Source organism: Tiliqua scincoides, chromosome 8 (assembly GCF_035046505.1).
Source record: "Tiliqua scincoides isolate rTilSci1 chromosome 8, rTilSci1.hap2, whole genome shotgun sequence".
Classification (NCBI taxonomy): domain Eukaryota; kingdom Metazoa; phylum Chordata; class Lepidosauria; order Squamata; family Scincidae; genus Tiliqua; species Tiliqua scincoides.
In genome coordinates, this window is record NC_089828.1 from 48,870,045 (window position 1) to 48,896,783 (window position 26,739).

General features: G+C 43.1%; 1 protein-coding gene across 2 annotated transcripts in view; it reads left to right on the plus strand.

Moving 5' to 3' along the window:
• The first annotated feature begins 5,818 nt into the window (after nt 1-5,818).
• The window catches only part of RAD51C (RAD51 paralog C), a 32,860-nt gene continuing 11,939 nt past the window's right edge, over nt 5,819-26,739 (plus strand). For both annotated transcript variants that reach the window (XM_066634873.1, XM_066634875.1), the window contains exons 1-6: nt 5,819-5,959; nt 9,028-9,286; nt 10,591-10,757; nt 13,771-13,904; nt 18,904-19,035; nt 22,224-22,290. In XM_066634873.1, the coding sequence (XP_066490970.1) occupies nt 5,839-5,959; nt 9,028-9,286; nt 10,591-10,757; nt 13,771-13,904; nt 18,904-19,035; nt 22,224-22,290 (880 nt within the window). In that variant the 5' untranslated portion in view covers nt 5,819-5,838. The remainder of the gene's footprint in view (nt 5,960-9,027; nt 9,287-10,590; nt 10,758-13,770; nt 13,905-18,903; nt 19,036-22,223; nt 22,291-26,739) is intronic.

A 26,739-nucleotide genomic window follows, 5' to 3' on the forward strand; every position in this document is an offset into this window, starting at 1 on the left:
GTTCCCTTGCTTCACATAGTCGTGCAACTGAGCTTCGAGGGAATCGTTTTTAAACGTGCCCAGCTGGACAGGGCAGGGAATGGGAAGAGTATGTGCCATTTTGCCTGGTTCAGAAGAAGAAGAAAAACAGATTTAAGAGTCTTACCACCTGTCAGCCCAATCCTATGCATGTGTACTCAGAAGTAAGTCTCATTAAAGTCAATGGGGCTTACTCCCAAGAAAGTGTGGATAGGATTGGACTGTTTATGTAGGGGAGGGGGATTACTGTCTCTGTTTAACATTACAAACCTACTGCAGGTCGATCTGCATAAGTCTAATTGAAATCAATGGGGATTTACTTCCCAGCCAACTTGCATAGGATCGGGTCTAAAACCCCTCATTGGAGGAAAAAAGTTTATTTTAAATCCAAAGAAACAACTTTGACAACCTCCTCCTGGTTCCCCATTATGTTGCTGCAGATTGAGAGCCCAACCCTAGGCCTGTCTACTGAGGGTTTTGTGTTCAATGGGGCTTACTCTCAGGGTAGTGTGCACAGGACTGCAGTTTTAAAAGCCCAAATTCTATGCCTGTCTACTCAGAAGTAAGTCCCATTGTGTTCAATGGGGCTTACCCTCAGGGTAGCGTGCACAGGACTGCAGTTTTAAGAGCCCAAATCCTGTGCCTGTCTACTCAGAAGTCCTATTATAGTTGATAGGGCTTACCCCCAGTTTAGTAAGTACTTTTAGAAGTCCCATTATAGTCAGTGGGGCTTACTCACAGGTTACTCTCAGAAGTAAGTCCCATTATAGTCAACGAAGCTTACTCCCTTAGGCTGCAATCCTATCCACACTTACCTGGAAGTAAGCCCCATTGCCTATAATGGGACTTACTTCTGAGTAGGCAAGCATAGGCTTTGGGTCTAATTTCCACATAAACAGGGGAGAAGGTAACGGCTGGGGGGTCTAACCTCGTTCTGGCGCTTTAAGGGACAGGTAATCGACGTTAATTAAGACTCAGGAGCCGGGCCTGCCCAACGAGCGCGGTGGTTGGAGGGGCCTTGCGAGGCCTCCACGGCCGAGCTCACCTCCTTCCCGGGATTTCTGCACGCCCCTTGCGTGGCGACCCTCAAAGACCCAGGCCGCCCCCACCAGTCCCCCTCCCTTTCACCACGTGAGCCCCCCTTTGCAGCCCGCGTACCAGGCCGAGGAGCCCCTCGCCCCAACCGTCGACGCCTCCAGCCGTTGCTCTGGAGGGCCCTAGCAGCACGCGCGCACCTGTGTGAGGGGCGCGCGCGCAGAGTGGAGGGGGGGCAGTGCGCAGAGCGCAGAGTGTGCCTGGGGTCTGTCTGAGGGGGAGTGCAAAGACTGTGAGGTTGTGTATGTGTGTGAAGAAGAGTGCACAGAATGTGTGTGTGTGAGGGAGAGCGTGCAGCATGTGGGCTTGTATATGTGTTTGTGAGGGAGAGTGTACACAATGCGGGCATGTGTGTGAGGCAGAGTGCACACAGTGTGTGTGTGTGTGTGTGTGAGTGAGTGTGTGAGTGAGAGAGAGAGGGGCAGAGTGCACACAGTGTGTGTGTGTGTGAGTGAGAGAGAGAGGGGCAGAGTGCACACAGTGTGTGTGTGTGTGTGAGAGAGAGAGAGGGGCAGAGTGCACACAGTGTGTGTGTGTGAGTGAGAGAGAGAGGGGCAGAGTGCACACAGTGTGTGTGTGTGTGTGAGTGAGAGAGAGAGAGAGGCAGAGTGCACACAGTGTGGGCTTGTGTGTGTGAGGCAGAGTGCACACTGTGGGCGTGTGTGTGTGGGCGTGTGTGGCAGAGTGCACACTGTGTGTGTGTGAGTGAGAGAGAGAGAGGCAGAGTGCACACAGTGTGGGTGTGTGTGTGTGTGTGGGAGAGTGCACACAGTGTGGGTGTGTGTGGGAGAGTGCACACAGTGTGTGTGGGTGTGAGAGAGAGAGAGAGGGGCAGCGTGCACACAGTGTGGACTTGTGTGTGCGCCTGTGTGAGGGAGAGCGCAGTGTGTGCTTATATGAGGGAGAGCGTGCTGCTTCTGAAAGTGCACTGTAAAAAAATTCCCCTCTAGGGAGAAGAATTTGCCTGGGTGAGGGTTTGGCCCTCGCGGAGCTCTTCATAGTGGTCACAGTGTTGTTACAAAACTTCAGTCTGAAAATACTTAAGGATCATGAAGAAATCAATATTCTGTGATAAACACTAAGTACTAGAAACCTTCCTCAGCCATACTAGCTTTGCATGGTTCCCTGTTAAAAGAACATTGAAGTGCATGCCCTGAGATCAATGAGAAGCACAGTGTGTGCCTGTGCCAAGCCTGGGTACCTTCTGCTTCTAAATCATTGTAAAACTTAACACAATGAAGCCTCACTGTTGAACTTGGCTAGGCAATATTTACTCGAAAGTCTAATCTGAATAATTTCTGACAACTCTTCTATTAATAGCTTCTTGTATTGCTATCAAGGAGACTTTATGCCACAGCATTGTTCTGGCCATTCTGTAAGGGAAATTAGGGAATCTTGCCTTGTCAGTTTAATCCTGCTGTCAAGGAATTAGAGATGCAGGATAGCTTGTGGGCTGTGACTACTTGGCTCAGTTTAGCAATATGGTTGCCATTGACTATTATGCTTACCTTGCTATTGCATATTTGCTATTGTGTACTTACCCTTCCTCAAGAAATAAGTTTAGAATAAAGTATAAGAACAGCCCCGCTGGATCAGGCCATAGGCCTACTTAGTCCAGCTTCCTGTATCTCACAGTGGCCCACCAAATGCCTCAGGGAGCACACAAGACAACAAGAGACCTGCATCCTGGTGCCATAAACAGTATGTTTATGCTGTTTATATCTGTGTCTGTCAGTGTTTTTCTGTATGAACTTGCCAAGCCCCATAGATCCTTGGGAGTCTTGTGCCCCTAACAGGAGTCCCAAATTCCTCCAACAATTCCATTCCCAGGGTAATCATGGATAAGAAAAATCAGTGGGATGCAAAGCTTGTATGTTGTTCTGAATGCCACCTCTGAATTATCATTTGTCAGTCAAATCAGCAAGTTAGCACTATAAACAGTGAAACAGGGTGTTGAAGTCTCTGGTTGCTCTTTTGAGTTGCTGAGGTATTGTTTTTCCAGTTAACTGAAAGCAAAATTAAAGTGGAGGCTCCACACAACATTTTGTTTAGCTAAATGCCTTGTGAAAGAATCATTCTTCACAGAGAAAAGAAAAAGCAGAATACCCTGTGTATGGCACTACCATTCTTTCTCTCTGACACATATAATATGCTCTTTGTGACAGGAGAAGGTGTGTTCTTGAGGCAGAAGCCAAATGCTTTCCTGAAGGGATACAAGATAGTTTTCTTCCTCCAGGCAGCCTTGGTTCAAAATGGCTTCTGCCAGGCTTCTTTTCTCTCTCCCTGAGCTAGGAAGAGTAGGCTGTGGGGAATGCAACTGGTTGTGTCCTGCTCCTTCAGTAACATGTCAGCAGCCACAACTCAAACCCACAGAAGTTGCCTGAAGCAAAGCCAGGAGGGCCCAGAGAGCCCTGAATGAGGTTATCAGTCAGGCATTCCTCAGGAGGCTCAGTGGCAAGGCTCTTCCATTGCTTGCCTTTTTAAAAATCTCAGTCCTATTACTGTCAGTGTAATGCAGAGGTTTCCAACATTTTGGAGCCTGTGGACTAGTGAGGCAAAAATTGGAATGTCATGGACCACCTGCAGCTGCAGCTGCAGCCAACACTTCAGTGCTGACTGCAGGCATTTCATTTTCAGCCCTCTCTGGTGGTCCTTGGGGGAGTGCTTGCTCAGTGAGATGCTGGAAGTGATGCTGGAAGGCAATTTTTCTGACACCTCAGACTAAGGTCTCACAGACCACCTGTGGTCCACGGACCACAGGTTGAGAACCAGTGGTGTAATGACTCCGGCCAGTTTTTTGCATTCAGTAGGTCAGAGGCAGTGCAGATATGTGGGAGGTGGAGATGCAGGACCCAATCCTATCCAGTTTTCCAGTGCCAGTGCAACTGTGCTAATGCGGCGTGCACTGCATCTTGTGGTGGGGCAGCAGTCACAGAGGCCTCCTTAAAGTATGGGAACATTTGTTCCCTTACCTTGGTCTTGCAGTGTGGCTACACCAGAGCTGGAAAATTGGATAGGATTGGGACCGCAGTCTCTTTTTGCAGCCACTAGTCTCCCCCTCATGGCTGAGAAATCATAAATTTGGAAGGGGCCTAATAGGTCATCTAGTCCAACCCCAAGAAGCTCCTTTGTCCTGTTATGAGGCACAAGAGTGGAGTGAGAGCAACTGCAAATCCAGAGGGATCCCTGTAGATTGCCAGATATGAGCTTTAGCCGCAGCCTTTTCATCATATGTGTTTATATTTATAAGTATGCAGTATATACATGCGTGGTTTCACCATCTGTGCATCTCAATCCCTAAGCATCCTTGCTCAAAATAAGTCCCATGCTAAGAACATCAGAAGAGCCTTGCTGGATCAGGCCAAAGGCCCATCTAGTCCATTTTCCTTATCTCACAGTTTAGCCACAGCCTTTTCATCATATGCATTTATATTTATAAGTGGTCCACCAGATGCCTCTGGGAGTACACAAGACAACAAGACACTTGCATCCTGTTGCCACTCCCTTGCACCCAGGGTGACCAGACATCCTCTTTTTCCCAGAACATGTCCTCTTTTTTAGCCTCATGTCCTGGAAAAGAACTCTTCCTTTTCTCTGTGGTTGGGTATCTGCAAGCAGTGCATAGCCTTCTTTTAATTAGTACATTATATGTAATATAATTTTAAATTTAAATTTAATAAGTAATCTAGTGTTTAAATTAACCACATGAAATCAATATACAAGTGTTTCTAGCTTTTATTTTGTCATGTCCTACATTTTGGGATGCCTTGTCCTCTTTTGTGGTAATGACATGTGGTTGCCTTGCTTGCACATAGCATGCTTAAGGTAGCATACCAAAAGCAAGAGGTTGCACATACTCATCACGGCTTGTGACCTGTGATGGACTTTTCCTCCAGAAATTTGTCCAGTCCCCTTTTAAAGGCATCCAGGAGAGACACCATCACCATATCATGTGGCAAAGAGTTCCACAGACTTATCACACACTGGGTAAAAGAGATGTTTCTGAGGTCATTGGGGTTCACTTGTTTTGAAGAGTTCTGAATTAAAGTGTATTTGATTTAGAGCCCGTTCCTATGCATGTCTACTCAGAAGTAAGTCCCGTTATAGTCAGTGGGGCTTACTCCTAGAAAATTGTGGATAGGATTGCAGCCTGAAAGCCCAATCTTATGCTTGTATACTCAGAAGTCCCATTAGAGTCAATGGGGCTTACTCCCAGGTGTGGATAGGACTGCAGCCTGACGGCCCAATGCAACAGTAAAGAGCCCAATCCTATGCGTGTCTACTTAGAAGTAAGTCCTACTAGAGTCAGTAGGGCTTACTCCCAGGAAAGTATGGATAGGATGGCAGTCAGAGAGCCCAATGCAACAGTAAAGAGCCCAATCCTATGCCTGTCTACTTAGAAGTAAGTCCTACTAGAGTCAGTGGGGCTTACTCCCAGGAAAGCATGGATAGGATGGCAGTCAGAGAGCCCAATCCTATGCATATCTACACAGAAGTAAGTCCCACTAGAGTCAGTGGAGCTTACTCCCTGGAAAGTGTGGCTAGGATGGCAGCCTTGCATGGGAAACCAGTCCTAGATCCTGTTCATTCAGTCAGTGGGGATCCCTTCCTTCCTGGCAAGGGCTGCTGGGCCGCCTAAGCCCCGCCTCACGACGGCGTTTGGACCAAAAGCGGGTCTGTAGGTGGGGAAAGGGGCGGCCAGAAGCCGGGGACTCCTCCTCCATCATGGAGCAGAGGGCCGTGGGCAGCTTCCCCTTGGCGCCGAGTCACCGGGCCAAGCTGGCCGCCGCCGGGTTCCAGGTGGCCCAGGAGGTGCTGGAGGTGGGGCCCTGCGACCTCAGCAAAGGTACCCAGGAGGAGGCGCCGCAGCTGGGGAGAGGCTTTTTCCCGCGCAGACGCTTCCCGCCAAAAACCCCCGCTGTAACTTAGCCACAGTCGTCGTCTAGTCTCAGGGTGGCTTCCAGGGTGTCGCTGTATGGACACGCTTGTGCCCTCAGGATGCAAACCTGTCCACACTTTCCTGGGAGTAAGCCCCACTGCCTATCATAGGACTTAGTTCTGAGTAGATAGGCATAGGGTTGGGCTCTCAGGCTGCCATCCTATCCACACTTTCCTGGGAGTAAGCCCCACTGAGTCTAGTGGGACTTACTTCTGAGTAGACAGGCATAGGGTTGGGCTCTCAGGCTGCAATGCTATCCTCACTTTCCTGGGAGTAAGCCCCATTGACTATCATGGGACTTTCTCCTGAGTAGGTCATGTGTAGGATTGAACAACAGTATAGGATTGGGCTCTCAGGCTGCAATCCTGTCCACACTTTCCTGGGAGTAACCCCCAGTGACTATAATGAGACTTCTCAGTAGATAAGCAGAGAATTGGGCTCTTAGGCTGGCATCCAATCCACATTTACCTGGAACTAAGCCCCATTATAATGAGACTTCTGCATAGTCAGACATAGGATTGGACTCTTTATCTTTGCATTACTATATACGTATAATGGTAAGCTCCTGCCCCCAAGATAGTTACAGCACATTTGGTGAAGTATATATTAAAATGTAATAGGTAATAAGAAGTCCCTGTAGTCTGGAGTTTACCATAAGTGTGGTAAAATATACAGTATGGGAAAACAAAGGAATAATGGGTTTCTGCCCCAAGGAGCATACAATAAGTATGGTGAAATTGTTTAAGAGTGTCAGACAGATTTAAAAAAAAATCTGGATTTAAATCCCTCCTCAGCTGTGAGACTCACTGAGTGACTTTGGTCCAGTCACACTCTTTCAGATTAACATACCGCATGGGTTGTGAAAGGAAAAAAAATGGAGGGAGGAAATAATTTATATAACTCTGAGCTCCTGGAGGATGAATGGGATAAATGTTAATAAAATTCTACAGTCCTAACTCAAATCCTTCTTCCCTCCCAGGAGATAAAGAATACCCCCCCAAAAATATTTTCCTTTGCCCCCCTTCTGCAACCCCCAAAATAGCAGAACTTTTGAGAATCACAGTATACATTTTCTTCTACAATGTCTTATCACAGTTATTGTCCTAAATTTTTTGTAATACCTGCCAGTGGTTTGCAGTTAAAATAATGTACTGCCATCTTTCTCCATTCAGTTAGGTCAGAACTGGTGAAGCTGTCAGAGACCAGACCATCATTCTCTGATCAAAGATAGTCGAAAATTAAAATAACTCTCACCCTCAAGTACATTATTCTAATTGCCCCTTAACCTCCCATTTCAGTTAGCTGCAAATCTTAATTTTCTACCTTTTCCTCTTGGGAGGGTCACTCACAGTCATTTCTAGGGTGTTACCAATTCTTTTTTCTTCTAGCAATGTCCTTGTCCCTTTCATACAATACATAAGAACAGCCCCACTGGATCAGGCCATAGGCCCATCTAGTCCAGCTTCATGTATCTCACAGTGGCCCACCAAATGCCCCAGGGAGCACACCAGATAACAAGAGACCTGCATCCTGCTGCCCTCCCTTGCATCTGGCATTCTGACATAGCCCATTTCTAAAATCAGGAGGTTGCACATACACATCAGAGCTTGTAACCCATAATGGATTTTTCCTCCAGAAACTTGTCCAATCCCCTTTTAAAGGCATCCAGGCCAGATGCCATCACCACATCCTGTGGCAAGGAGTTCCACAGACTGACCACACGCTGAGTAAAGAAATATTTTCTTTTGTCTGTCCTAACCCTCCCAACACTCAATTTTAGTGGATGTCCCCTGGTTCTGGTGTTATGTGAGAGTGTAAAGAGCATCTCTCTATCCACTTTATCTTTCCCATGCATAATTTTGTATGTCTCAATCATGAGTGACAGAGCTCCCATCACTGCTGTATTTCTGTGGTGGGGAGAAAGTCTGCACCTATTGGGTTGATGCCCCCCAGACAGCTGTTAGGAGGTGCCCAGGAGCAAGGAACCCCATTTAGAAAAGGTGACCATCCTATTCCATTTGTACTGGCAACCTTCTTAGTAGTCTTCTCCTTTAAGGGCAGCTTATCTGCAGACACTAGGCAATAATATTACCTAGTAATACCTGCTGCCAGAAAAATGACTAGGTCACCAGATAAATCTCTCTAGGAAGACCATTCCATAACCAAGGCACTATTATCAAAAGAAATTATTAATCTTTTTACCAGCCATCCACATTGGTGGTGGAGGCATTTGGATCTGTAAAGTTCAATTCAATCTGGCAGCAGCCAAAGGAGAAGCAAGACAGCTAGGCCCCTTCTATTGGCCTCACAAGGATCAGAATGATACTGTCATTAAAGCCATTTCTGCCCATAGTTGCATATATGAACAGGGATCAAATGTGTATACCTGTGGCCTGGGCAGAAATGGATTAAATCGAAGTAGTCATCAATTATTCTTCCCCTCTTTTCCCCTTCACTCTCTTTCCTCTGTTGTCTCTCTTGCAGCTCTTTTTAAATTGTGAACCACTTTATATTATTTAATACAGTATTAGGAAAAAGACTTATGAGGTACCACCCATAAGTTTGGGTAACTTTGGTATGGTATGCTATTGTGTTTAGGCTTGGTATTTCATGTTGAAAAATGCACTTACAAAGATAAGTAAAGATCCTGGAGAAAAGTTTTTATGCTTGGTTAAGCCATAACAAAAACTTAGTATGATAATGAAACAGATTGTTTCCAAATGAAGTGCCTTTTTGTAAGAAAACAGAAATAAATTCTCACATTGTGTGTGCATTGAATTATGGTTTGTGGAACCACTAGATGTCGGTATCACATTGGAAGTCAGTAGATTTCAGTTCCACCAATTAGTAATTCTGGTTAATCCATTTTGATTTTAGCTAGTTAACTTGATTTCACTCGATATTTGATGATAAATTACAAAAAGGTTTGGTCAACAGGCTGTTTTTTGAGAAAAAAATTTGTGTTTGATTTCTAGAAATTGGAGTTTCTAAACAGGAGGCCTTAGAAATTTTGCAAATTATTAAACGGGATTGTCGCAGCAATGGAGCAAGTCCTGCTGGGGAACCAGGACTGATCAGGAAGTACACAGCACTTGAACTCTTGGAAGAAGAACAAACTCAGGGCTTCATAATAACTTTCTGCTCTGCATTGGACGATGCCCTGGGAGGGGGCATGCAGTTGACTAAAATAACAGAAATCTGTGGAGCACCAGGTGTTGGCAAAACACAGTTATGGTAAAAACAACTCTCATTTGAAGGTTTTTCTGTACCTACTCTTGTTCACCATCACTTCTGAAGAAGTAGGGCAGGAGGAAGTAATATTCATGCTGATAAATTTTGGACCTTTCTGCTCTCTTGTCTTTGTGAAGCATATTGTGTGCTGGGAAGCCTCCAATTCATCTCTCTCCTTAGCCTGGGTGGCCTTAGGCAAATTGCCATCCTCTCAGTCTGGGGGGGGGGCATGGTGTTTTAATGTGTGGGATTATAACACTGGTTTAACTTTCAAAAACTGCTTTAACTGTTACTGAGATAATGTATGTGAAGTGCTTTTAATGCTTGGCATGTGAATAGAAGAAGCTGCCTGCAGTGAGAGCTGCAGTGAGAGCATTGGTTGGTCTAGCTCAGTGCAATCTACCCCAGTTGGCAGCAGTACTCCAAGGCAACTCTCTTTTCCCAGCCTTGCTATTGAGATTCATTTATCAAAGGATTGAACCTAAGACTTTATGTATGCAAAGCATGTGGTGAAGAGGGTTATAGCTCAAAGCAAAGAGTGCATGATTTGCATACAGAAGATCCTAGATTTGCTTTCCTGCAGCTCCAGTTAAAATAATCTTGGGTATCAGAACTAAGAAGACCAATGTCTGATCCCTCAGTGAATCAGTGGTCAGTGCTGGGTATCAAACATGTTTGTGTGCTTTACCCACTGAACTATTGCTCATCTGTGAATAAATATTGTGCTATTTAAATGCTAAGTATTATGGATGGAGAGGACACACTGTATAGAAGTGAGCAAGCAAAATGCATTCCCCAAGCCTGTTGGAGCTCCATTTGTCCACAGTGGTAACTATTTCTCATTATTGGTTACCACAGATTTGTAGCCATCATATAAGCAAATATAAGCAATCCCCTGATCACAGGATGCTCCAATGAACTCAGTGGGACTTCTAAATTAGATAGGATCAGGGTGTTAATCACATTAATTTCAACAGATCTTACTTCCAATTAAGGATGCAACAGTGCTTAAAATGTCATGTCTTAATAGCTAACTAAAGCCAAATCTGGTCTTGTTTTAAAAAATCACTACAGAATTTGTTTACCCTCTTTATGACCATAGCAGTGATCTCAAGGTGCTTCATACAGTACTAGATTGCCCATTCCACATTGTAGAAATCTCTCTATAGTGTTTCCTGTCTGGTTTATTTTTCGCCAGAAGAATTGATTTCTCCAGAGACAATTTTAGAGTAGATTTTTAATAACCTTTATTTATTGATATTTAATTATCTCTCAGCCTGTGACTCTCTTTGTGTCTTCTTTCTCAGCATGCAACTGGCAGTAGACGTGCAGATTCCGGAATGCTTTGGAGGGCTTGCAGGAGAAGCTGTTTTCTTAGATACAGAGGGGAGCTTTATGGTAGAACGAGTGGCAGATATGGCAGCAGCCTGCATCCAACATTGCCGGCTTATTGCTGAAATGCACCCAGAGGAAGGTTGGTGTTCATTAAGCTGTGTTCTTGAATTTGTAATCAGCTAAAAATCTAACTTCTACCTTGTTTTTTCTGTCAGAACCTCTGTAATAGTGCAGTGTAGACAGCTCTGTATATCTTCTGTGCCAGGTCTGGTTGTCTGTGTAGCTAACTAAGGGCCCAATCCTATCCAACTTTCCAGCTCCGGCGCAGCCACAATGCAGCCCCGAGGTAAGGGAACAAATGTTCCCATACCTTGAGGAGGCCTATGTGACTGTTGCCCCCACTGCAGGATGCAGTGCACGGCCCATTTGTACGGCTGCACCAGTCCTGGAAAACTGGATGGGATTGGGCCCTAAGACAGTCACCTCAGGTGCCATATTGGCAGGAGGAACCCACCTGCCCACTTCCAAATTTCCTGTTTCCTGAATTTGAAACAGAAGAGGGAAGTGGAACAAAAGAAGAAATGTGGAGGCGAGGAGAGGAGAGTAATGGGCTAGAGCAGGAGTTCATGAACTTTTAGCTGTCAGGGCCACATCATTTTGTTTTGCTCTTACAGTGGGTTGTGGTGGGCCAATTATAGAAAATATATGCATTTTATACATCATTAATAATTTTCACAGTAGGAAAAAAAATTGCAGATGTGGGACTGCTTGCTGTCACTCTCAGCGAGAGCAACTCAGCCCAGCAGTCACTTCGTCCAGCAGGAGGCAGAAAGTTTAGGGTGGTGGGCAAGGTGGGAGAAGAAGGAGAAGTCATGGGGAACTACCCATGATTACAGTGCCACTGGGCTCAGCGAACCAGTCAAAATGTGTTGGTGGGCCAGATGTGTTACGCAGGCGTTAGTTGGGAGACCACTGGGCTAGAGTCTTGGAGGCTCAAAGGGCAATGGCTGGCATAGCTTCAAGTAAGGAGGGCATTTGGTGTGTCACCTAAGGGACTAAGAGCCCTCGGGTCAGTCCTGCCCTGTGCTTTATAAAGAAAATGATTAAAGACTCTGCACAAAGTTATTCTAGCTTCTGCACCAAGCAAGGCTGAATTCTGTGACCTATGTAAATTATGCAAACAAAGGGAAACTACAAAGGAAAATATAGGAAAACTATTAGCCATGCTAATGGCTACACCAGTGCATCCTGTGGTGCATCCTGTGGTGGGAGGGTACACAGTTCACCCTGTGGTGGGAGGGTAGTTATGGAGACCTTCAGATGATAAGGAAATGCTTGTTTCCTTGCCTTGGGTTGGCATTGCATCTGCACCAGTGCTTGAAAGTTGGATAGGATTGGGCCCTAATTTATTCTATAGTGACTCCTGTGTTGCAAAATTCATTTTACTTCTGTTAGTCTTAGGGAGGAACAAGGAGCTCTACAGGACTCTAAAGACCCTTTTCCCTTTCCCATCCCTGGCCTTAGGGCCAAATCCTATCCAACTTTCTGGCACTGATGCAGCCGTGCCAACAGGGTGTACACTATATCCTGTGGTGGGGGAGGGCAGTCATGGAGGCCTTCATAAGGTTAGGGAACATTTGTTCCCTTACCTCAGGGTTGCATTGTGGCTGCATTGGAATTGGAAAGTTGGATAGAATTGGGCCCTCAGTCAGTAGCTCTTCTGGCTTCTGAGATTTCAGCAGGCTTTGCCTTTGTCATTTCAAACCTGTTTTCAAAGCCATAAGGCCTAGAAGCTGACTTTGTTGTTTTTAGAAAGTAAGTTGAAATTCTAGGATGTTGAATTATGCACATAATTTCTCATTTGGGACTTTCCTGACATATAGTGGTGTACATAAAGCTCTGCATTTAGATAATAATTTCTTGTATTCCAGTTCCCTGCCATATGATTGTAGCATTTTGTGTTCCTATATTGCAGTAGCCAAATAGAACCTCTGTTTTCAGAGGCAGTGTACTTGTGCATACCAGTTGCTGACAACAGACCTCAGGAATTAACCAACCTCTGCATAACCTTTGCAGGAGAGAGGGAACTCTTACCAACTTTCATAGGCATCTGAATGTTGAACTAGATTCTGAAATAGCAAAACAGTCGTTGCTGCTGATTCATCTCATAAATTCAACTCATAAACTGGTTGGCTACCTGAATAGTCACTCAATATTTATATACCACTTATTCAGTGTTGAAAGTGAAAGGCAGTCCTTTATCTATTATTATCCCTGTACCGCAAGCACGGGGGACGAAGCTGAGAGTTCGTGGCTTGCCTAAAGATAGAGATCCACAGATAGGCCTGCACATTCCCTCCTTTGCTTCCTATGTGCATAAGGGATGAACAAACCATCTTTTGCTGGATTTGAACAGCAAACTAGTTTGACACAAACTTCAGTTGGATGCTTGCTTCTAATCCCCTCTCTATGCACACGGAAGAGGGAGCATATGAGCTCAAGGTTATATGCTCATAACAGCAGACCATGTTTTCCTACTGCATCTGAATGCAATTGCCATCTCTAGTGGTGACCAGAAATTTAATTCTGGCAAGCAACAGAGAAAGTTTCCAGGGTTCTCCAAAATAAGAATATCATAGTTTTGAAAAGCTGCCAGCAGTTATAAAAGCAGAGTGAGCCTTTTTCAAAATGGTACCAGACGGTGACTTGTACTGTGTCTGGGACACAGCAATAGCTGTGAGGGGGGAGAGGGGGAATAGACCGGGAGGGAGTACTTGCCAAAGACACACACGTTCCTGTTTCCACTTCCCCAATTTATTTTTTTAAAAAAATCTCCAGGCAGCAAGTACAAAATGGACACACATATTTTGCTGATATGGATCAGGAAGTGAGAAAATTGAGCTCACTTATTAATAGATATGGTAGCTGACCACCAAGACTACCAGGCAAAGTTTGTGGACCCCTGCCTAAGATCCCCTAGTGAATTCTTGGTTCCATTTGGGATTTATCTATTTAGTTTTGGGATTTATTGGCCCATGCTCTTAGCCCCATCACACAGTCTTTGCATGATTAGTATAAAGGACTGCTTGGCAAGATAATGGGATAATGCAGGCAATGTATTCAGCACAGATGTGTCTCTCCTTTTCCTTCAGATCATCAAACAGCACTGGAGACTTTCTCCCTTGAAAATATTCTTTCTCATATTTATTACTTCCGTTGCCATGACTATGTGGAGTTGCTGGCACAGGTCTACCTCCTCCCAGACTTCCTCTCTGAGCACTCAAAGGTAGGGGATCAAGGGAGGTCTGTATGTGTGAAAGGGTCTTTGTGCATCAGGAATTGCTTGTTGTTATGTAGCATAAATGGCTCCTCTGCTCCAAGTTGTATTGTTTGTCTGTTTGGACTGATGTCAGATTTGTTTGTTTTTTAAATAGTATTTTCTCATCTATCAATACAAGTTTATTTAGATTTTACTTCTGACTGTAGTCATTATTCAGCATGCAGTTAGATATGCTTAAGTCTGCTGGTGTAATTGTTTTAGGACTAGAGCAGACCAATGCTGCCCAAGTCAGGACAAGATACAGTGCTGCCCAAGCCAGTCAGCTTTGTACACATCGCCCCTTCGTCCTCAGTCTTGCATGCTCTCTGGGTCTTATCTACTAACAGTTGCCTAGACCAGCTATTTCTGGAGGTCTGCTGTTTAAATGCCTGTCACTGCTCTCTCTTGTTGCACTTGGAGTTTGGCTTAGTCTTTATGTTATATGTACATTGAACAAATTACCCAGAAACAGTAGCTATTCCAGAAGGTTTTTTTCAGCTTCCTCTGACCTCTTCACTGGACCACTGTTGACCTCAGGATTCTGTCTACCCTACAGTGCTACCCTCTCAAGCCAGCCATGGGAGTGCAGTTGTTCCAAGTTAGGCCGATTTTGTCCTCTATGGGTAACATTGTGTAGTTTTGTATTGTATCTCTGAAGAGTGAATAAGCTTGGAACATTCTCTATTACTGGGCAGAGCAACAGCTATAAAAGGACACAGCCGTCCTTGTGTTATTGACTTTGCGCATCAGTGGAAAATAGCTTAGAGCTTTAAATGTGTTAAGCTTGCAGCATGTGCTGTTATGAGCAACAGTGATGCCATTTCTGCATCTTGAGAAAAGTGGTGCTCAGCTGTCTCTGAAGTGTCATGAAGTGTTTATCTTTCTCCTGTCTGTAGGAATCTTCTTTCGTAGAAGGGTGTATTTGTGATTAATTTCTATCACTACTTCTTAAAAACTTTGCTATGGATTGAACCTGGGATCTTCTGCATGTAAATTATCTGTTCTTCTATTGAGCTATGACCGTCCCAATGTAATGATCCTCTCATTACTGAGAAGATCAGATAATTACCTGAAAAACTGCTTGCCTGCTACTGTGAAATATTCTCCATGTAATGTACAACTGCAAGGGAGTTTGGATGTGTCATAGGTCATGTTCTCCTTTCGGGTAGGGCAGTGGTGAGACTCAGCAGGCCTGGCTCATGCTCTACATGACCTGAGTTTGTACCCTCTAACACATGGGAATTGCCTGGCAGGCAAATGGATATGGAAAGTTTTAAAAATATTCTTCTAAAACACATTTGATACAGTGCGATTGTCTTGCATTGTATTTATTTTCGTGGAAAGTTTTCAGATACATTGGTTTTTGGGATAATGGGGTTGTAGTTCAGTAGCAGAACAGCTGCTTTGTATGCAGGTTCAATCTGTCAGGAACCCTAGAGCGCCTCTGCCCTTCAGTAGAGACAACACTGACCTAGATGGACTAATCATTTGACTTGTTATAAGATTCACACATTCTCCTATCTTGTATTTTTCTTCTTTGCAAGGATGGAAAAGAAAAATATGGAGACTGGGGATCAAGACAAATAGATATTGAGGGTGGGGGTAGGGGTGTTAAAGGGGAATATTCTGACTTTCAAAAGTCCAGCCTTTATTTTAATTGTTAAAGAATCTCATCCACTCTCTGCTGAGGTTTCAGCAAGGGTTTGTCACACACATAGAAACATACAGTTGAAGGAGACCTTGTGGAGTATCTGGTCCTGTCCAATGCTAGAAATGTTGAGCTAGGGTATCCTCAAACAATTGCTGTAGAGCCTCTGCTTGAAGACCTCTAGCAAAGGAGAGACCAGCTAGGAAATTGGTGCTATTGCTGAACTGCACTTACTGCTAAGACATTCTTGCAAATGTTACTTCAAAATCTACCCTCTTGTAACTTAATCCCATTAGATATAGTCTACTTCTCTGAAGTATCAGATAATAAAACTTTACTTTCTTCTGTGTGATAGTCCTCCTGGTATTTGGAGGGTGTTATCATGTCCCCTTAGTCTTCTGTTCTCCAGGCTTAAACATAACCTGTTCCTTCAACTTCTCCTTATAAAACTTACTTCCCAAATCCTTGATCATCTTCATTGCCATCTGCTGTACCTACTTCAGTTGGTCTATACTCTTTTTAAAGTCTGGTGCGCTTATGACGAAAAGAATCTTCCAGCTCCACCTTCATAAAGAGGATCTGAACAAACCACTAAATTCTACATGGCACAAGTGCAGGTTGTTTCAGGCACATATCTTAAAAGATGAAACTTTCCAGGCAGTGGAGATACTGCAGGCAAGCATACCAAGGTTTATTTGATGAGAGAAGAAATTTTTGCATCAGTTTTTGCTGCAGTGAAGGAATTGAAATAAATCATGATTAAGCACAGTGATAGGAATGAGCCCTAAGCGTCCTTGTTGACATCCTCTTAACTAATTAATTATAAATGAAACATTTAGGCAAAGCAAATACCTAGAGGGAGAAGACAGGAACAAGTCTCCATAGTACACGGCCTGATGTTCTATGTGCGCCTGTGGATTTGCTGCACAAATGGAGGATCCTTATATCTGGTTCTGGTCTTTCCATCCTGAGACTCACCATTTTGGTGAACCACAAAAATGCAGAGGTGCTGGTGTGGGATTTGGATGACTATCTGTGTGTGGGTATTGCACCTTTGCAGCTTTGCCTTGTCCCTTGCCTGCTATTTTTTACCACCTAAAACATACTTTCTGAGTTTTTTTCCCCTCCATCATTTGCTTCCTCTCTGTCACTTTCACCCCAGGCTTGCCAAAATATTCTAAATTCTTTGAAATCTTGACTGTCTGTAAGAAGTAAAACTATACTCATATCCTTGCATAATCTATTTTTAGCACAGAATTTGTATTTCCTTCATACAGAACTTCAGTCTGTTTGAGAGTTGTTGACAATGTGCAGGTCAGATAACATTCTGCATGGAGAATCTCGAATTGTTAGATAAACCACTTGATAGAGGCCATTACATATAGAGCAAATCTGGATTTACTACAGGGTGTATCCTCAAGGGGGAGCTGCAGGCAATTGTGACTCCCTGATTACTGTAGATCAGGGGTGCTCACACTTTTTTTTGGCTCGAGAGCTACTTTGAAACCCAGCAAGGCCTGGAGATCTACCAGAGTTTTTTTTACAATGTTCGCGCCATCATAACATATAACATTTATGTGTACAATGTATGTTGGTGTACCTTGAGCCCCACTGAGTATAACAGGACTTACTCCTGAGTAGACATGCCTAGGATTAGGCTGTGAGGCTGCAATCCTAGCCACACTTACCTGGGAGTAAGCCCCATTGAGTACAATGGGCCTTACTCCCGGCGTTTCCTCCCAGAGGCACCTGAAGGGGGGGGTCAGCACTCCGCGATCTACTCATTTTGCCTCGCAATCTACCGGTAGATCGCGATCCACCTATTGAGCATCCCTGCTGTAGATACTCATGTATAGTACCTGAAATTTTTGCCAAGTAATCAAGCTCCAATTATCACTTTGCCTTATCTCCAGGTCAGTCAGAGGGCAGAGCCTTTCAACTCTGAAAAGTTTGGTTTCTCAGCTCTGAAAAGTTTGTTGCTCAGCTCAGCTCAGGCAGGCACCTCTTTAGTTGCTATAGTAATTTTCCTGGAACATTCCAGCCAAAGTTAACCCTTTATTCTCCTTCCTTCTGCTGCAGCCTGGTTCTGCTTTGCAAATGCTGTTTTTTGAAACACCAGGATGGGATCCTCCTTCCCAGGCTACAGTTCAGTGCACCATTACTTAAGAATAACACCCATGGAAAGCAGTGGGTCTACTTCTGAGTAAAAAGGGTTGCAACTATATGCAGCTCATCTCTCTGCTATGAACTGAATTGCACACACTCAGTTATGTGTTATGGGTTGTATGTTGTATGTAGAGCTTTGGGCTTAAAGGTGGATTTGATTCATGGATCTCCTGCAGTAGTTCCTAACCTGTTTTCACTTGCATATCCCTTGGCAGCCCATTTCCATAAATTGTACCCTTCCTATTAGCAAAATGTTTGTAATTAATAATACAAGCCCTCATCTCCTCTATATGAAAGCCCAGACTTATTGTTTTCTCTTTTTATCTGTTTGAAGAACAGAATATTATGCCTTTGCACTGTTTTGCACCAGAAGTGTGCTGAGAAATTCTGGGTGATTGATCACTTTCCATATTATGTTTCAGCTTTTTTACTGTGCTGGTTTTCAATCACTGGTTCATACATGAATTGATGACCAAAAACTAGCTATTGGTGAGGCTTTCACAGCCAACTAGCTACCTCCCTTCCTGCCTTGCTGGTCCTTGCAAGGCATTCAAGTACCCCTAAAGGTCCTATTGAGTGTCCCTGGGAGTACATGAATACCAGGTTGGGAACCACTGTTTTACTGGTATGTAGTTTACAGTGCACTTACTCTGATAGTGTTTACAAAAAGGTGGTGAAGACCAGAATGTAAAAAAGAATAAAAATGTATCTTATGATCTTTTACTATGTTTTTAATAAATTAGAGACTACAGTTCTTAGGTAACAATTAGTGGTAGGTTATTTTTCAGGATCTGACCTCGGATAAAATCAGACAAAACTATAGTCAGACACCCCACCTAAGTTTAACCCCCAACTTATCCGAGGGTCATAGAAAATTCCATGATTATTGGCTCAAAACCTGCCCTCGACTTATCTGTGGGGTCGACTTATAGGCGAGTATCTGCAGTAATTTGTGATGTGGATGTGTGCTGAATTTAGATTTCATATTTTTAGATATAAACTCAAAGCATATTAAGGCCTAAAAATGTAATTTGTGAAGTGACCTTACAACAACAGTGAAGAAACAATCTTTATATTGTAAAAAATATTGTATGCTTTTCTTTACGTTCATTGTGGAAAATGACATCTCTCCCTTTTATATCTTACCATTAGGTTCGATTAGTTGTAATTGATGGAGTGGCCTTTCCTTTTCGTCACAACTTTGAGGATCTCTCACTGCGAACACGGCTCTTGAACGGCCTGGCCCAACAGCTGATCAGTCTTGCAAACCATCATACATTAGCTGTGAGTTTAGGGATTGAAATAAGTGGGGGAAACACAATATGTGGTTCAGTCAAGTCAAGGTGTAGCTTTGCAATATACAAATTACAGAGCATGGGTCAAAGTGCAGTTAAGTTGCTGCCCAGAAAAGCAGAATAAAAAAGATACAGGAACATGCTTTTTTGAAGTGTTTTGTGTGATTTTTAGAGGGTGATATTAGATTCATAATTTAGAATCCTAGGATTTCAACATACCACCTTCTGAAAATTATACAAAATTTTACAAAATATACAAAATATACACCTTCTGAAAATTATACAAAATGCATGATCTTGAACAGGGCATAAAACAGTTTTCTGAGAAAACTTTCATTGTAAAAAACAGTGTAACCTACATGACCTTTTGCTGCAATTACAGATATGCCTCATCAGTCTGAAATTTCCCAATTCTTAGGGGAGAATGGGGATGGTGAAGCAATTGTTTGAAGGGGGCACACATTTTGCTGGCAGATGTAGGGGAGGAGTTGACCTCCATACTCTCCACTACCACCTTCAGGTAGATCTCTGGCAATCTTTGGCCCATGTAATTGTCCCATGCAGTCAGGCATAGTGACTATTGTTCCACAGATCATTTAAAAGGGAGGCTCTTTCTGCTGAAGGAGAACTTTTACATACATAGCTATATACTTATCCTGCTTTTACCAGTTTATTATTGATTTTAACATCCTTACTAAAAATACTGAAGACAGAAGCTGAAATTCCTCCTGTGAATGGCTGGTCTTTAATATACATTTATTTTATTGTATTCAGTTTCTGTTCTCTTCCAAAGGTTCTGAATGGTTCACGGTGCATAATTAAACAGAAAACCATAAAATAATTTAAAAAGCAAAACTCCATAAAAACATCCTGAGGCACAAATTAAAACCATGTATTTTCTAGATTCAAGTTTTGTCTCCTTCATTTAAAAGCAAATTGATTTAATATATGCCACTCTTCCACAAACAGACTTGTACTCTGAGCAACCCATAACAATGTCAAATTGCATAGGCATCATGAAAACAACAATAACACAACAGCATCAGTATCAAAATTCAAAGCAGATCATTAATAATTCAGAACAGCACATCTTAAACAAACAAGCACCAACGATTCAATAAATCAAGCAAAGCATCTAAGGCCAACATTTTACAGAAATTAAACTATCCTCTAATGGTTCATATTAATAAACCTAAATAAAAGACGTAGAAACAAAAGCAAAACCAGGAGCACCTATAAAACTGGCACAAAATGCTAAATCATCCTCGGTAGCACGTTCTAAACCCAGCAAGATCAAATGACTCCAGCTGCTGTCAACCACAGTCTTGGCTACTATGTCCCCCAACTTTAATAGCCTCCATCTTGTCCCAGGTGATATCCTGGTCTCCCTAGGATCTTAACTGTTCCAAGGATAGTGTTCCATATTGTTCCCCAAGTTTCCCTTTAGCAGTGGCAACAAGCACCAAGGAGAGGCAAGCAGGCTCTAGAAACAGGTTATTCCAGGTAGAGGTGTCCTTTCCGCAACTGCAGTCTAACCCCTCTCCCCATATATGTTACAAGAGGTAATAGGCATCTTTTAACTATCCAGTTCCTTTACAAGTATGGGGAGATTCAAAAAAGGTTATTGCTTCAGCATGACTACAAAAGCCAAAGGGGGGGAGGGGATTCACTAAGTACTAATGAACGTCAGCTGTCCAGAGATTTAAGGCAATCTGAAGCAAAATGGCTTTAACCTCCTCTGTAAAACTTAGCAAGAAGTGTGGCAGACCAACATCTCTGAGCAAAGAGATTCCACAACTGAGGCACTATCACTCAGAAGGCTCCAGAATCCAGATCCTAGATGGTGAGGGCACTCAGAGCCTCATTGGCTGATCTCCAAACATGAGCACAGCAAGAGTTTTTTCTTCCCCCTTCTACAAACACCCACATTTCAAAATGGGGTAAGAATTTCCTGCCTTCAGCTAGTCCTGTACTGAAACTTAACCTCTGGCCTCCACAAAAGGACAAACAACTTGTCAAAAGAGAAGCCATTTTGCTGGCGGATGCATTTGTGGAGAAATCCTTAGCCTCCTGCCTGCAGATCCTTTGTTGATGCACCCTAGGACCTCTCCTTAATAGGTGTCACAGATGTGATCGACTTCACACCAGTGGGGGGCATACTCGAGCTACAGCTATTTATAGGTGGACTTTTTCCAGCCCTGCCACATAGAAAAGGATTGTTCAGGAATGATGCTTAAGCAAGTTCTGGAATGGTATTTGTCTCTACCCCGTTTCCAGGTAACTTGGCTCCTCCCAAGCTGCAATTCTGTGTGCACACTGGGATTTCTTTTTTATTTCTCTACTGCTAAAAATAACCTCCCTTCGTATGTTTTTACTCAGACAGCGCTAGGAAAGAAAGCCAAGCAAATGTGTGTTCTGTCTTGTAACGCAGTTGTGACATTCACAGTTCTGGCTGCTGAATGCAGTGAAGGCCCACACAGTTCATTGCAGTGGGTTTTATTTCTTGTGTGATGGAAGTAGGTTGGGAAGGGAAACATACAGTTATTTGCAATTGCTAGCTTTTGCATAAGCATTTTTGCTGGTTGATAGGTTTCTGGTAAACAGAATGATAGGGTTGTGAAGGACCCAGTCCAGCCGAATGCCCTAAGGCTTCCCTGACAGATGTCTGTAAATCTTCTTCATGAAAATCTCTTATCTCACTGTAAACTCATTGCTCCTGTTCTCATGTGAAATAGAGATCATTTTTCCCCTCATCTGACATATAAAAGAGCCCTTCTAAAGCCTCACTATCCACCCCCTTAGCATATAAACTGACTGTGCTTTTTCCTTTCCTGCCAACCCACCCACACAAGCACATCATTACTAATTTACATAGGTTGTACTCCTGTTTAGTCTTCCCACACATTTAACACGTTTTTTAAGGAATATTTTTGCTAATGCCCTGGTCTCTCAGGTATAGTAATACCATATCCATCAATAAAGTATGCCTACATTGGGAACATTTTGTCACATAGTTTAGAATTTTAACACTAAGTCAGAAATGCAGAAAAGAATTCTCCTTCCTCTTGGAAAAAGTATTTGTACTTAACATGGAACCAGCCCCTCTCCTTTACATGTGAGTGTCCTGTATCTGATTCGGATTCTTACCTCCCTCTGTTCACTCCACCTTTCTTCCAGGTAGTTTTAACCAATCAAATGACAACAAGAATTGGCCAGGGTCATTCGTCTTTGGTACCTGCCTTAGGTAAGTGTTTAGACCGAAAGTTGAAGGATAGTTTTCTGTCTGCACTTTAACTTTTGTTTTCTGGTGCCATCAGCAACAATGACAGTGGTTCATTTTGCCTCACCAGTGATTCTCTCTGAAGACTCTTACATACCAATAATGTCTTGTGTCAGCATTTCTCAAACAGTGGTGTGAGTACCACCAGTGGTACTTGAGGTGGTATCTGGTGGTACATGCAGGACCCCCAGAGCCCCACCAGCTGGCAGCTAGACCAGCAATGCAATGCAGCAGTAGGAGGCTCAGTGGGCAGTGTACTTTTCAGCTGCTCAAAAACCCTCCTGTTCACCTGAGTCTATTACCAGTGTTTGTCGTGTTGCGTCTGGCCTCCCAATCTGGAAGTAACTGGCGATGACATAATCACTAGTTACTTCTGGTGGAACTTCCAATAGGTGGACTGTGAAAGTGGTATAGCGGGGGACAAATGATGAGAAACACTATCTTATGTGAACCCAGGAGCTGCTGTCTCTCAGGGCCAAGTACCACGATTGCACCAGCTGGAAAAAAGGATGGCCCACTGTGGTCACAGAAATTGGCACCAAGAGGCAGCACCTTTTTTTTTCAAATACTTACAGCATGTTCTCTGCATTAAAGCATCCTTTGGAATGCTGAGGGAGCATTCTAGAATCTACTGTTCACCTAAGTTACAGGCGTTTGAGAAGGCAAAAGAGTGATTGGAACTGGGGTTAATTATCCACAGTGTTAGGGGAAAAATGCATAGTAAACCAGCTCATATCAACATGAACATCATAGCTCTCAAGTGTCTCTTAACAAACTCATTGTAAACTGAAATATAGCATCCAAGACCCCCTAAGAGAGGATTGTTTTTAATTGCACTCTTTTGGAGATAGCAGTTAATGCTTTCATCAACATGGAAATATGATTAGCTTTATTCTTTCTCGCTCTCTCTTTAATTAAATCATGTTCAGCTTCAAGATGTGCATGTGGGGATATATGCATGAGCAATTGCGGGAAGGGCAGGGGAAGGGGATGTGCTTCTTCATCACATCTGGTCCTTGTAAGCCATTTTGTAAGACATAAAGAATGCAGGAATCACAAATTTTGTGTACAGAATAAGCTAGACTGTTAGACTTGATTTGCTTATTTAGAGCTGCAAGGCATGAGATTCTTTGTTGCAGTTTTTGGAATCTGTTGTCTTCCAGTGGAGTTGTGCAGGTACAAGAAGAGAAGGGCAGCAGCTGGAAAGCAGTGGGGAGCTTCTGCTGGTAGTGCTTCTGCTGGTAGTTCATACCTACCTCTGTAAGGTCTTAAAAATGTTTCAGATTTATCACTTCAGCTTGGAGAAACAGATCTGAGGACTCAAGCAGTATTGTTAATTTAAGGTGAGAATACGTTGTTGAGGTTTGGTTGATTAACTAGCAGAGGCTAATTTTATTGGTCAGAGTAAGTTTTTCATCAGTTTTGCTGAGAGTTCAGACTACCCTTTGTTTTTGAGGCTGTCTGAGTTCTGGTGCACTTCTGTAATTGCCATCATTTATATTTTCCTTTTCCATTTATTTTTTAACAATGAGAAGTATTCCTGATTATTATACTGTAAGATAAATCTTCAGCCTCAAAAAGTACCAATTTTTTTACTTGGACAGTATGTACATCTATATAAATGTAATCAGTCAATCACCTGCTTGTAACTAATCATCTATAATTCTTGACTTGATTGACCTCTCTTCTAGAAACCTTCCTTTTCTTTCTCCCTGCCTCCCCCCGGCTTGGAAATCCTTATGGGGTCTTAGAAGACCACCGTATTACCAGATTCTATGATACATGGCATGGTTTGCATTTATTGTGACATGAGTTTTCATTCATTTCATTGGTGGCTGAGCACCTGCTTAAATGTAGAAAGTTCCAGGTTCAATCCCTGGCATACCCAGATAGGATTAAGATGTCTGTAACCCCAGAGAGCAGCTACCAAATCACTATAGACAATATTGAGCTATTGGGCCGTAATGATGGCTGTTCATTTTCTTGGTCATCAACAGTTTTTAATGGAAGGTCACTCCAAAAGGCTTTCTTGTATACCCAGCAACTACTCCTGTGCTGCCTAAAAGATAATGGATGGGGGGGGGGTGAGGAAGAGGTGAGGAGTATTGATGTCTTCATGTAAGACAACTTCCTGTTGGCAGCAGCCAACTTTACCAGATGCCAGATTCCCTGGTGTTCTTAAAAGGGATCCTACTCTGGCTAGAACTGAACCAAATCCATTTTCCAAATTTAAACTCTCAGAGTCCAGGTTCTCCGCAGCTTTTTGCTGACAACTGAATAGTAGTTTTAAAAATCTTCTTGTAATTGGAAGCGAAGCATTCCTACAGCGTCGGTTTCTGTTAATGATTCCCTTGATTATTGGGGCTGGGGGAAGCATATTAAGGCAATGGCATTCTTAATGTGTGTGTTCAGCAGTTCAACCGCTTGGCAGAGATGTAAGATAAATGGAACAAAATAAAAGGCATGTCCTTGGAGAATGTTGGTTTTGAAATGTGCATGCAGATAAAGACCTTGCTTTCAGATGCTGACCTTTTGTCTTCTGCGCCTCCTTCCCTCTGCTGTATACATGATTTTTGGCAGACATTCAGACTAGAAAGCAAATTAAAGCTAAAAGATTTAAGGGTCAGCAACTGGCGGTCCATGAGCTGACTCTGTCTCCCTGAGAGGTGCCATCTGGTCCCTTAGCTGCCAATCCTCTCTCTTTCATACTTCCTAGACGAGCCTAAAGGAAGGAAAGAGTCTAAAGTAACAAAAACCTGAAGAAGCAAGTGGACAATTTCTTCTTATGTTCCTTGCTGTGTTTCTCCCACCTGGGGAATCAAGTTGGTGAGGAAATTTGAGCCTAGGGTGCAGAAAAGAGAAGTAATCACCCTCTTGCTGTTACTTGCCAGCCTCTTCCTCACCCTCTTCCCCATCCATTACCTTTTAGGCAGCACAGGAGTAGTTATTGGGTATGCCAGAAAGCCTTTTAGATTGGAACTTGACCTTCCATTAAACGCTGTTGATGACCAGGAAAATGAACAGCCATCATTACGACCCAATAAACAAAAACTTCCAAAACACTTTGTGTGAGTGGAAAAACAGTGAAGAGAGATTCTGTGTAAAGGAGGTAGCCTGAACTTTTATTGCTTGGTGTTATGAACAATAGTACTTTCAAAATGCTGCCTTAAGACAAGAGCACAAAACCAAAGAAGAGGAAGGATTGCTTCATAGTTTGTACGGCTGTACCATGCAGAAGATGGTGGGGGTGTATGGGGATGGGAGGTTAAGCACTGAAAGCCCTTTTTCAACATTTTAAAGTCCATAAGAGAACCTCCTTTCTCCTGTTGTTGGTATAGCAAAAAAACTACACAAAAAGGGGTTTATGGATGTTTTCAGATGCAAGCTTGCACTGGAGTTTGTCTTTAGAGTGTCACCTTATGAATGTGCTATTAACACCTCTGAATATCAGTTCTTAATCTGTGAAATGGATAATGGTACTGTTGAATCCGCTGTGGCATTAATATAATGTTTTAGTTGCAACAATCTCTGAACTGAAGAAGAGGGAAACTTTAAATTACATTAAGATTAAGATAATCTTATTTTTCTTCCTCTCAAATCCTACACTCATTCTCTTTCCAGTATTGCTTCTACCAGAGGGACCAATTTGTAGTGCCAGCAGCAACAAATCCCTTACCAAAGGAAGCTTTGCAGAGTTGTTTCCTAAGGAGTCAAGATATTTCATACCTGCTTCCTCCCATTATATTTGTCTCCCTTTCTCACTGTTTTTTTATTTTATGGGTTCCACAAATATTTTTCAAAATCCCTAAAATTGTATTTAGACTTGTAAAATATTATTAGCTGGAGGAAAATTCTTCAGCTATTGTAAAGCTGAAAGAAACCCATGGGGAGTGGGTTTGCAATAATTCAGAGGCTTTGTTGAGAAGTCTATATTTCACAGAACTGAGCTCCAGTCTGGATGATTCTAGTGTTTTCTAAACCAGTGGGTCATGAGCCAATTTTGCATGAGTTGCTAAATGTATTTGAAATGTTGAAAAAAAAACTTTGCAAGCACCCTTGCCCAGTTTGCAGATAAAAAATGTTGGCTGGGATGCTAACATGTGGTGGTATGTGGTGATCTTCATATCCCCAAATTAAAATGTCATACTTTCTGTTTTAACCTAGTAATTGCTGTACATCACATGCGAACCCAGTTTCACATGTGAAACTTTCCAGTTTCAGCCTTTTGTCTGACCTGGAAGTCCCTAAGTCAGTGGTTCCCAAACTATGAGACGTGACTCCCCAGGGAGCCATGGAAACCAGCCAGGGAAGCCAGGGAATCATTGTGAAAAACCTGCCGCCCTATACAACGTATAGGATTGTAGCCCTAATGGGAGGCCACGGCCAATGGACTGGTCGGTCAAGGGAGAGCCA